General features: G+C 40.9%; 1 protein-coding gene across 1 annotated transcript; it reads left to right on the top strand.

Moving 5' to 3' along the window:
• Window positions 1-3,070: 3,070 nt before the first annotated feature.
• mbpa (myelin basic protein a) lies at window positions 3,071-9,434 on the top strand. Its single transcript, XM_054606509.1, has 6 exons — window positions 3,071-3,190; window positions 5,364-5,459; window positions 5,940-5,966; window positions 7,298-7,318; window positions 8,748-8,831; window positions 9,384-9,434. The coding sequence occupies exons 1-6, from the start codon at window positions 3,071-3,073 to the stop codon at window positions 9,432-9,434; spliced, it is 399 nt and encodes a 132-aa protein (XP_054462484.1).
• The last annotated feature ends 3,011 nt before the right edge of the window (window positions 9,435-12,445 follow it).

The raw sequence follows: 12,445 nt of genomic DNA, 5'->3' as shown, positions 1-12,445 counted from the left end.
GACACCACAGCACGACAGTCAGGGAGCATGATGTTGTCTATTTTCTATCTCATTTCGAGGGTTTAGCACACACGGTGGGCCTACCTCTGTGAGAGTCCATAAACTGAAAGCGTGTCAAGTATTACTCGTTATGTGTCTCACATTGTGCGGCCGTTCACACGCTGCATCTGAGGAAGCAAACATGGAGTCTGTCGAATAAAATTCACCAAAGAATCATCTCTCCTGTGTCTCTTTTACTCTCTCATCTTGTGTGCCTTGCTAGTAAGAGGAAATAAAGAATAGGAACTCCTCATAGACTCCTCACTTCCTGTTTTTGTATAGAAAGTAATCCATGTGTTTTTATTTGAATTAGTATTTTGGAAATTGACATATTTCCTGACGCCTAGTCTGATATACCTCTGACTGCTTTGTTGCCACTCAAATGCAGTCAAAGCTTTGATCTGTTTATTTCAATTGTCAGTTTCTTTTTGATTTTCTCTTGTTATTATGCTCAACTGGATTTGTGCTCGAATAAAAGCAGCAGGATATGAGGATAAAAACAAATTTCTGAAATTCTGTAGCTGCACTTCAAAACGCTGCTTTCATTTGTCATATGTTGTGCGATATGAAAAAAGATTCATCTGTTTGACACACAGTTTTGTTTTGGATTCCTGAAAGTTACTTTCTGACTTGAAATAAGAAAGCAGCCATAACAACAAGTCATCTGTTCCAAAATATTAATATTCCGATGCCGCATGGGTGTTTTCTAACACAACTCACCCTGCAACAGATCCCGCTTTGTTTGCTGGCTGTTGCTGCCACTGCGGGCGAACCAACACACCCAGGACTCCTTGTAGTGATGAAATGTGGTACAATGGCAAATGACAGCTAAAGTTACACAGCCCAACATTCAAGATCATTTGAATTCATGCATCAAAAACTGACAATGACAGACACCTACTTGACGTTGGGAACAGTGGTTTTGCAAAACATTCTTCACTCAAGGTCCTCTGAGTTTGTTCAGTTGCAGATGTTCCAACTTTCCATTATTCTGAGAACTTTCAAGATTTTATTTGTCTGTGTTGCTTCAATGTGAAGAATGACAGTTCATTCATTCTTTTGGGTCTCCAAAACAGGAGTTGAGAAAACATTCTCCTCTCATTTTGCACATTTCAGTCTTTGGTTAAGTATATAATGTTGACCTTTAACTCTAACTGGGGATATTTAGGTGTAGATAGAAGGTCACCAGTATTTGCCACATACATCATCTATAAACTGGGAACCTGAAGAATAATTTAGCTCAGCAGTGTGTGTGTGTGTGTGTTTTTGGTTATCCACCTATTCAAATTTTGAAAGATTAGGCTGCATAAGGGCTAGGAACATTATGAAGGAAGTATATGATGGCCATTATTGACCACTCGAAAATAAAAAAAATAAAAATTAAATAATAAAAAATCCCTCCAAAATACAACATCAAGACACCATTCCCTTCAGGGACACCAAAGACAAATACAATGCTGTTATTTGGTATCAAAAAGCTTTTGGCGATTCCTATAAGAATAGCATTTTTTGACAATTGAAAAACGAGCTCAGAAAAAATCACCTAGAAAATCCTCTGAATCCCCAAGGTCTCTAGTTTGTGGTTGTAAAGTTTCATGAGGCTGTGATTATCCTGGAGGTCACTACAGGTCATTTATATACCTCCGTGCCGGCATCCGTCAGTACGTCCGTCCGTCCATTCTCATGAACGTTATCTTTGGAATGCCTGGAGGGCATTTCTTCAAATTTGGCACAAATGTCCACCTGGACTCAAGGATGAATTTATTTAATTTGGTTGTCAAAGGTTGCATACCTTAGGGATTGATATGCTAATTGTAACAAATTCTCACATATGTCCGATATGATAAAATGATAAAGAGGTGATGACATTTTGGACAGACATGGATGTTCACTGCAACATGACAGGTTGGCGTAGGGATATAGTTGCGAGTAGTATACTTCATGGTCAAGCTTCTTAAAATGGTCCCAAGACAATAAAAATGGCTACTTTGGGGACTATACATCACACATGACTAAAATTGGGTCCATTGGACCAACAAGAGTGTAAGGTTTCCATTCATACCCAATTTATGCAATGCCATGAATGTTGGGATTATCATAAAGTAGTCATGTCTGTAACGAAAAGATTGATGGATATCCAGAGAACCGTATTTATTTCTTGACAAGTTTTATCATGCCACAAAATTACAGCCTAACTTTATTAGGCGTTATTAAGCCCCCTTCCTGACAAGCTATGCTATGCTTAAACTATGCTATAAAACTGAGCCTTACATTCCAGGTTGGTGAAATCTTAAATTTTTTAAGTCAAATATTCAACCTCTGAAGCTCCATTAGCCATACACTTCAGTCGTAGCTGGAGCTGTATGGATTTTAGGGGTTTCAACATGAAAACACAAACATTCAGAAAATCCAAACATGCAAAGTCACCACAAGTTTATTGTATCAGACACTGATACTTGGCCTGTGTTCACAGGTTTCCACACAAGAAGCATTTTCTTGTCTTCCGGGACTCTCCATATGTTAATCTTGGTGTCTGTACATCCAATTTAAACACGATCCATTGAGAAGATATATATGAGGCAGACTTAACAATGGCCTCACAGAGCTGCGGGGCTGCTTTGCATCAGGGTGTGAGTGCAGACTCAGAGATAACCCTTGTTGTCCCTTGCTGCCGGGGGGAGGCAGATGGGGGGAGAGGAACAATGGCCGGCCCATGCGGAGGGCGGCAGTGACTGACACAGCCACTGAAGCCCCGAAGAATGCCTGGAGACCAGCCAGAGCCATGGACCTCACTGCCACTGCATCCCCCCCACCACCACCACACCTGACCCTCCTCATGTCCCATGGTGCCCTGCGACCGAAGGGGACGGAACCTTCAAAGACAGACCCCCGGCACGTCAGAGGACCATCGAGCCACCCTGAAGGAGCAGCAGAGCCGAGTGTTGGCACTGTGAGTTTAGGACCGGCTTGGAAGAGGACTACTGAGTAGACAAAGAGAGATCAACCCCACCCAACCTCAGCAACCACTGGCATGTCGACAGCGAGCACCTCAGGGCAGAGCACCTTCGGGCTTGGGAGGAAAAAGAAGAATCCCGGTCTCATGGATCAGATTACCAAGTTCTTTGGCGGAGACAAAAAGAAAAGGAGCAAGGTGAGCATCCATCCATCTACACCAAATGGATGGTTCTGGGTCTTCTTCTTCCATATGAACTTCTATGTTTCTTACTACTTTAACATAATGTTAGAAACTCTACAATAAGATCCTCATCGTACTGCAATACTGTGCTAAAAAAATGACTGTAATGTACTTATTTTTAGTGCTTTTCACATTTGTTAGTAAAACAAGACTGAAGACTTTCACATATTCCATATAATTATCAATGACAATGCAATTTTATCCACTGGGTTTGTAGACATTTAAGTTGCAGGAAAATGTTTTGAATCCATTCAGAAATACACACCAAACAAATTTAAATCAAGGTTTTTAGTGTAGAGTAAATCTCTAATCTCCTTCAGCTCGTCTCCATAGCTTTCAGGAGACTTTAAAACAAATTAAGTTGAACAGCAAAGACACTAAGACACTAGTTTTAAGGAGAGAAACGTGCATCTCTAAGTTTGGGCTTTATAACAGTAGCCCCTTGAAGCAGCAAAGAGCCCTGATGACTTATTTCCCCGACCAGACCCTAATTGAGATTGGTGCAGCAACTGACCCATTTTGGGCCTGCGTTTTATTATTTAGGCAGTAGCCCACCTGGTCTGCACTATATTTTGTGAGAAGCGTGATGATTTAACGTCATTGAAAAAGAAAAATTAATGCTCAGAGCACTTTTGTTTTCTAGATGGATGTTTTGTTTTTTTGGAACCATGTTTTTATCTTTATCTTTCATGTTATTCCGAAAATGATGAAAATGGTGAAAATGTAGTGGCCTCAGTTGTGACTCCAATCAGCTCCGTTAAGCTACTCCTTTATAAATGTAGCTCCTTAGTGATAAGAAAATTACCAATCATTATTTTATTACGATTAGCTGAAAAGGAATGTTTCTCAGAGCTTTAACACATGACTTTTCCTTACTGCAGTTATTTTTCGGCTCAGATCTTTTTCAGAAACTCTTTTATCTGAATTTAACTTATTTCCGTACACCAGGTCAGTCTCGCTCACCTGTGCTGTTATTTTGTCTCTTCCAATTCGGTGGGAAACCTACACAGTACACTAAGTTAAATAAATAATGTATATATAGCCTAGCCTAACACTACAGTAGAAGCTCCACCACCACTGTGCATTTAGTTTGAAATGTCAGCTTGACCCTGAGCTGCAGATAGAAAACCTCTTTCCAGTTCAAGATTCAACTCTCAGTAAAGGGAGGGGCCGGAGCTGTTCTCTGGCAGCACGCACTCTTTTTCATCCGACATCCATGTGTCTCCAGTTTTGGGGATTTCTTTTGCATGTTTACTGTCTAAGCGTGGATCTTTTCGCTCATTCGTTACAGGCTTTCTGTCCTGCACCAAAAGAAAGCCACAAAGATTGGTATCTGTATTTATAAAAGGTATCTTTTTAGGCTAAAACAGAACATAGAACAAATACACATTAATTAGATAAAGAGAATGTCAGGCTTCACAGAGACACTGAGATGTGTGACATTGTTCTGGAGGTTGTCTGCGACAGTGTGTCAACCAGCTACAACCTGATGAACCTCTGAAACCTGATATCACACCGTCCTCCATTCTAAAAATCTTTCATACTATTACCTTCTAGTATTTTAATTGCTTCTAATTGATTCAATTTGCGGATATCCTAGCGTCTCACATGATTACAGTTCTTTTCCTGTATACTGTGAAATGTTAAACTGCTATAATTACTGTCATTATAACATTAGGAGGTATGTTGCAGCTTGGACTGATTTGACTGATGTAATTTTAAACTCATGCCAAGCTACTCCTTCATGATTATACTGCATAGAAAATGCTTTACAGTGCTGTCGAGTTACATGGTACTTAAAGCCGAGAAGAAATGAAAAATGCCTTTTTTTGACCCTTTTAGAGCCTGGTCAATTTCTTTGTATTTTTATCTCAAAATCCAAATAGTCTTTTCTTCCTTTAAAACTACACTAGACATTTGCTTACATAAACCAGTGCCTTCCAGTTTCAAACAACAATATCACGACATAACTGTAAACACACGCTCAAATATTCTGTTTCACTGGGACTTTGAAGGTCTTAAAAAAACTGCTGCCATTTGATTTGACTCCAGTTTGGTTCCACAGTAGCATTGCTCGATCTTCCATACCAAGTAGATGCAGTCACCTGACCTCTGTTGATCCCCTCAGGGTTCGTTCCGGGGTCACCTGGCCACCTCTCCACAGCAGTCCTCCGCTCGCCGCCGGACCAACGAAAATGCTGTGGTACATTTCTTCAGGAGCTTCGTAAGTTTCTTTCATTAAATGGTGTCATGTTGTACACATACATAACCCCCCTTTAACCGTTTCATTAAGTCAGCTTTGTTGCGTCATGCTAACATCCCCGGGTTTATTCAAATTTGAGACAGTTTTTGAGTTTGATGTATTACTCTGAGACTGCTATGAGTTGCATAAGCCAAAACACAGAACAAAACCAATTTCATCCAATCTATACCGCGTGAGTGTTGAACTGCCAGTGTTCCTTTAAATTTACTTTGGCTCCGACTCCTGGCACCAATAGAGCGGCAGCGTTTCCAAAAGCTAAACTGCTTTCCTCCGCTCTCTCACTGATTACAAAGCTGCATGACTCCTTCATTTACATACAGAAAAAAAGAGGAACTTTTGGAAGTTTTAATCAGCACTCAATCATTTGTTGATTTCAAAACGGTGTTTGTTGTTCTCTTAGTCACTCTATTGTTGTTGTTGTTGTTGCTTGGTGTCTCTCAGGTGTCCTCTCCTCGTCCTAAATCCAGGGTGAGTCTAATTTTTCACAATATCTGTTCTGTTGATCATTCCAGAGGTGTAGCCTGCAGGTGAAGATGCAGTGATGCACTGATCATTTACTCCTGATCACTTTATTAGATATTATTTTCCTGCTCTGTTTTGTTCTCCATCATATTTCTCAACATCCAATTTCAACTGCAATTTTTTATGACATTTTGTTTTGAGCGTTTTATTCTGTATCACATTGGGGTATCATTGGATACCTTTGAGCCATTATGTGTGGGAAATGTTATCACTTTGGCACCACCCAATGGTAGCATCATATTAGACGTCAGACAGCAGCGCATGCTGCTAGCCCGATTCCCCCAGTCGATCTGGCACGAAGGAACTTTAGACAACAAATAAACTAGTCCACTAATACTCTCTGCCCATTTTTTAAACACAAAAATTCCTGCCATCAAAATAATTTAAGCGAGTGGTGCAGTGAGCTAAACTGAGCATGCTAACATGCTCACAATGGCGCTGCTAACTTGCTGATGTTCAGCAAGTGTAATGCATGTTCACGATGCTGTGTGTTAGCATGCTAACATTTGCAAATGAGCACTAAATCCCAGCCTAGTACAGCGGGTGATTGGAAAGTCATCAGTTGAGTAGGTTTTTCTTTGTCATAAACCGTATTATTAAGTATTAAACAAACTGAAATTTTGACCAGATGATGGCGCTAGAAGGAATTTCCAGGGATCAGGAAGTCTGTAGGATTCATCCTGTGGAGAAAATTTACTTGAATTGTAAAGGCATTTACAAACAACGGGGGGCTTGACGAATAAACTGAACAAAAACGAGAAATAATGGGTTGCGAATATTTCGCATCTTAACTGCTTATATTGCCAGCAATGCGAATCTGGACAGATGCAAAACACTTGAAACAAGTTCCCTACCACAACAACTGATGGTGATACTAAATACATGTCAGGAGAGCTTCATCCACTCGGGACCATGAATTGTCTGTACCAAATTTCATTTACAATCCATTATAAAGTTGTTGAGGTATTTCACACTGCTAGCATGGAAAAAAAAGTTGTAGATAGAGCGCAGTGTTGGGGGGGAGTCACTCTTTTGGTGCAACCGTTAACTCTTCATTTTAAGGGGTCACAAACCAAAAATGTTGGGGACCACTGGGGTCGACTCAACAAAGTATTTTCCTATGTTGGTAATCACCAGTCGAAAGCACCTATCTTTTCCTCTAATTTACATCTTTAACTGGATGATGATTCTTGGATGAGGCGGACGCAGCAACCACTACAGTCTGCTCACTGTATCTCATCTCATCATGTCACTGTCTGTTTCTTTTTCATGTCCAGTGGAGAGACGTCTTGGGCTTGGTACGTCACAACTTCCCTTCTTGAATCGAACAAAAGCCCCATTTCTGATTGCGCCGCTTTGTATGTGTGTGTTTGTATGTGATCCCAATGATCCCGGATTGAGTCCTTTTTCCGCAGCTCAACCCGTGACCTAACCTTCACACTCGTCCTGTGTCTTTCTCACCACTGTGTGCTTTTTTCCTCCTTGAAGAGAAATATCTTTTAAACCACATCAATTCAAGACTTATACAGAAAGCTGAATTGCCAGCATCTGCATGCAGCAGCTGGAAGGCCAAGCTCACTCTTGATGGGTGCCACAGGAAAATCACTTAAATTCACTGGTTGATCAGTCAAAGAGAGTATTGGCTCATTAGTAAATTCCTGAAGTTGCAATAAATTCTTCTTTGCTCCAATCCAGAGCGACTCGCTGCCTCTGGATGACTTTGAAACTGCTCGACTATTTATGAAGCACAACTGGTAAACATTTTCTCTTAGGACCTCTTGGCCTGCCACCTCCTCCTCCTCCTCCCTCACACCTCTATTTCTCTGTAACACCTCCACCCCCTCTGTGCCAAGAGATGACTCACCGATCCATCTGTTTAGGCTTCCCACCTCCTTTGTGTCCTCTCATCTGTCAGGCGACCCTTGGACAGCCCTGTCATGTGTGTGCGCGTGTGATTGGACGGTGATTAAGGACTGATGTCCTCTTTGTATCGTCCTTTTTCTTTCCCCTCTTGAAGGTTGCCATTATCTGAGTCTGGTTCCTGTCACATGTTCATGTTTTTTATTCCACGAATTGAACGATTATCTCTCACAATAACAGAATGAGGAACAGGGACAAATGTTGCTTCCACATCACACTGCTGCTGCTGCTGTTGCAGAGAAACCACATACCTGCAGTTTCGATGTTTCCCCCTCAGCTTACAAGTGAAGTTAGGGTTGTATATTGAAACAACTTGATGACTCTCAGACCTTCAGAATTTGTGTATAAGTTCTTAAAGTTATATTTTGACAAAAAAAAACACACATCATTCCACCTTCATTGTCCACAGGGGAAATTGAGCTTGTAGCAAAGCACATTAAAAACTCGACCCAAGAACCAAAATGTCAATCCTAACGCAATTGCAGAGGATGTATGGTAAACAAAGCGTATTTTCTTCATTCTAAAAAACTTTAATTTGTGGATATGTGTTTTTTTATTCAACAGCAATAATTGCGCCTACTATAAGACTATCACAGTCGGTTTTGGCCCTTGGTAAAAGTAGTGGGACATCTTGGATTGCTTTGATGAGATAAAAATGTGTCTCATCTTGGAAGAGAGGAGGAAGGCCATCAATGTAAAGTGAATTAAACGTCTGGTTAAAGGTTATGCAATGACAGAGCAGCAAACAAATGCTTTCAGGCCCCGGTTCCAGGTCTCCATCCATGCTTACAGAGCGTCTTTTTCTAGGCCTCGTCGCCGCGTGCCGAGAGCACTAAGTCGCCGGTCAGGAGACGCAGAGAGCAAAGCACACTGTCCAGGATCTTCAACCTGGTGAGCCTACTGAATGTCACCCCCCCCCGTTTCACTCAAATATATTTCCTCTTTCTATCTGTAAGACTGGGCTTCATAAAACACTTTTTCCTGTCTGTGTTCGCCCCTAAAATACAACAGTGATGCTCTCACCAGAGACCAGTGAGTAATGAATAAATACAGTATAATGATTCACCATATCAGTTTCATTCATAGCGCGCTTCACAGCAGCCTGTCATCATAATAAACTAACCAGCTTGAGGAGCAACGTCTTTCATTTTTGCAATCGCACCGACATGTTAACCTAGATATTGCATTTCTCACACATGTTCATTCATTTCTGCAAATGCCATCTACCTCGACTCTCTAAAGGGTTTATTTTCAGTGCGGGTGATCTCCTATAAATCCCAACAAATGTGAAGTACTCGACAATCAAAGTTTTGTGAAGTTTCCAGACAGTTTTAACTTTAAACTAGTTCACCCCATATTTCTCTTATAGATGCCATCTCTAGGGATAGAAAACACAATTTATCTCAACCACCTCATCATCCTCCTCCTTCTTCTTCTCTCCAGGGAGAAACCAAGTCCCGTCCACCCCCAAACCGCTGGAGCACCATCTTCTAAGCTCTCCGCCGAGGACCAGACCGCAGATCCGACACCGACGGGACGAGATGAGGGAGGGGGAGCAGATCTGCAAGCGGCGGACTCAAAACCTCAAGAAATGCTAACCCACTAACACAAGCCCTCCTATGTGTTCAGACGGTGACATTGACAGAGTGTGAAATCAACCCTCCGGCATTGCAGGTGGTCACCGGGCCTGTCTCTGTTCTAATCCTACTTCCACGTATATAGTTTGTCTCGCTGTTTATAAGTGGTTTGATCATGCTTTTAGTAAAACATCCTCCTGTAAGAGTCCCCCATCCCTTTGAGTATCTTGATCCGGTGGTGCTAGTGTCTGCTGTTCAAGGCAGATGCTTGTTTTTTTCTTTTTATCTCCCTTCATGTGCATTTTGTACACGAGTGGCGCTCTGTGTGTCTCGCTGCCTTCTAGAAACCATACTCACGCACCAAATGTCATGTGAAATCTAAAATGGAGAGTGCTCTGTTAGTGGCTGTTGTGTTCGAGTGAAACGTATGTTGCAAAGCATTTGAAAACACAACTGGAAACCTACAGTATATGGACTCTAATGTTGTTTTAATGCAACTGTTTTTGTTTCATTATGCTTCAGTGTAATTAATGTACAGTATGTCATAAAAAAAAGAATAAAATTGCCCTTTTCAAATGCACTGTTCCATAACCAAAGAATGCTCTCTTTTCTTTAAAGCTTTTGCATGGATCTTGTTTATTGTGAGTTATCTGGTTGCATCTTAAATTAAGTTTGAGGTTTAATGTAATTTGTGTTTCATTCAGAAGATGGTTTTATCTGATGGTCAGACAGTAAGTGGCTCAAAGGTTCAAGGCAGAAGCACCCGCAGTGGAATGAGGAGTACTGAATGTTGAATTCAAATGTTCTGACGCGTAATTTGTCGATTTCAATTTGTTTATAATATATGGCACTGCCACTCTCATTTGTACATGCTCTGTTTGTATGTTGACTTTAACAGGATGGTCAGTAGAACTGTAAAGTTTTTTTTTGCTGATGTGGTGTTGCTAAGGAGTGCTTTTTTCCTTTTTAAAGTTCAGCCTAAAAAAAATAAACATGTTATGTCTTCTCTCTATTAAATGTTTAAAATCTGATAATTCTGTTGTCTTCATTACATCATACTTACATTTTTTTCACATTTTAGGGATCGTACAAAAACCGTAGTGTAAGAACAAAGATTTGTCGTTTCGCAGTGGGGCTGTGTGCCAAAGAGGATCCAGCTGTCTTTATGCTAAGCTAGTCTAACCCTCTACTGGCTCCAACCATGTGCTTTGCAAGAATTTCCCAAACGTTTAACTGTTCCTTTAATGGTGCAATGTGTAAAATTTGGACAGAATTTAAGTTGGACACATCCCAAAAAATTAGCTAGCATTATCAACAGAATGTTGACGTTACAGTTTTGACGCTACTTCAAAGACGTCTATGTATTGTGTTGCTGAGATATCTGCTGAAATGAGCATGCTAACCAGCTAGCTGTAGTTAGTCACTGCAGGGTCAAGTCTGTCCTCAGTCCAACATGAGAGGACAAAGAAGAAGAGCTGCCCTGAGGGCATTTTGATATTTTGTTTATTCTATTCAATCCAAAGTAGCATAAATGAGAAACCAATTTGCACCCTCGCCTTGACTTTCAGTATCAGAATTTTGATGACTGTAAATTTAGATAGTATGAATCTGGTTTTAGAGGTGAAATGCTTTAATATCACCAGAAATACTCAGTTTGACCCTATGAATGGTACCCTGATGTTTGTAACCATGACGATAGCAGCCAGCTTCCAGGTTTACGGGGCAGCTGAATAACTGAAGAGGGAAAGAGAAAGTGTATGTGTATTAGCCCCGAACTCAACCCATCATAGATATGTGATACACACTCTTGGAACATCCTCTGGAGGCCAATCATCCATCTCAGACAGTAATCCCACTATCAAAGTGTTGTACCAACTGAAAAAAAACAAGATCTAAGTTAAGTCAAGCTGTACATTTTGTCCTACAGTTAACTGAACACCAAACAAGGATGATGCTCAGAGGTGGGAAAAACAATGTTTCACATCATTAGAGATAATGCTGAGACAGAACTTTTCAAGGACAACTGCCCCTAAGACCACAATTAGCAAGGAGCTCCATCTGCCCTGCATGTAACGTTCCTGCGATAATTGGCTCAGTGGCCTGAAATCCGCACCACACGGGCAGTTTCCCTGTATTTGACGCATTTTAGCTTCCACAGCAACAACTTAATATACCTTGAGACTTTACGAATGGTTTGTCCCTGCACTGATTCTGTCCACAGAGACATCTAGTATGAGAAATTGCCCCACAGAAGGTTTAAAACTTACTTACGTACTTACTTTGATAGAAACAATATCAACTATCTGTTGTGTAATTCCCCACACTGTGTCCTAATTGAACTGTCTGCATATAGAGTGCCATAAAGTATGTAATAAATTTGTTCCTCATTATACAGTTGATCTTTGGTGATGGTCACAACCTCATGTGTGCAATTGAAATGGAAATATCTAAGGGATGAGCCCCAAATGCCCGATTACATTAAATGATTCCCATTCATTGGCTCGTCATCTTTCAGGGTCTCTGGGTCTTTAATGGAATTAATGGAGGATACTTTCTTCAAACACAGTGAGGAGCTTTTGTACAATTTTATCATAGGAAAGGGATTCTATAGAGTTGAGCAAGAGAGACCTCTGGTGCTCCACCATTGTGCTGCAAAGGAACCGTTCTGAAATGAGCCTCAGTGTTCTGGCATGAGCCACACTGTTGTAGAATGAGCCACAGTAATTTCGAAAGAGTTTTGGTGCTAAAGAATACGCCTCAGTGATAATAACCCACTAAATGTTCTAGAATAACCCACAAATTTCCACAATGAGCTTTGAATGTTCTAGAATGAACTACAATGTTCTACAGTAAGCACCAGTGTCCTAGACTGACCAACAATGTTCTACAGAGAGCCTCAATGTTCTAGAATGACCCACCACGTTATAA

Source organism: Anoplopoma fimbria, chromosome 10 (genome assembly GCF_027596085.1).
Source record: "Anoplopoma fimbria isolate UVic2021 breed Golden Eagle Sablefish chromosome 10, Afim_UVic_2022, whole genome shotgun sequence".
Classification (NCBI taxonomy): domain Eukaryota; kingdom Metazoa; phylum Chordata; class Actinopteri; order Perciformes; family Anoplopomatidae; genus Anoplopoma; species Anoplopoma fimbria.
This window is presented reverse-complemented; position numbering and strand designations above follow the sequence as displayed.

Coding starts and splice junctions, on each gene's coding strand:
- mbpa (XM_054606509.1), top strand. CDS start 3,071: ATGTCGACAGCGAGCACCTCAGGGCAGAGCACCTTCGGGCTTGGGAGG. Junction 3,191..5,363: donor ACAAAAAGAAAAGGAGCAAG/GTGAGCATCCAT, acceptor TGATCCCCTCAG/GGTTCGTTCCGGGGTCACCT. Junction 8,832..9,383: donor TGTCCAGGATCTTCAACCTG/GTGAGCCTACTG, acceptor TCTTCTCTCCAG/GGAGAAACCAAGTCCCGTCC.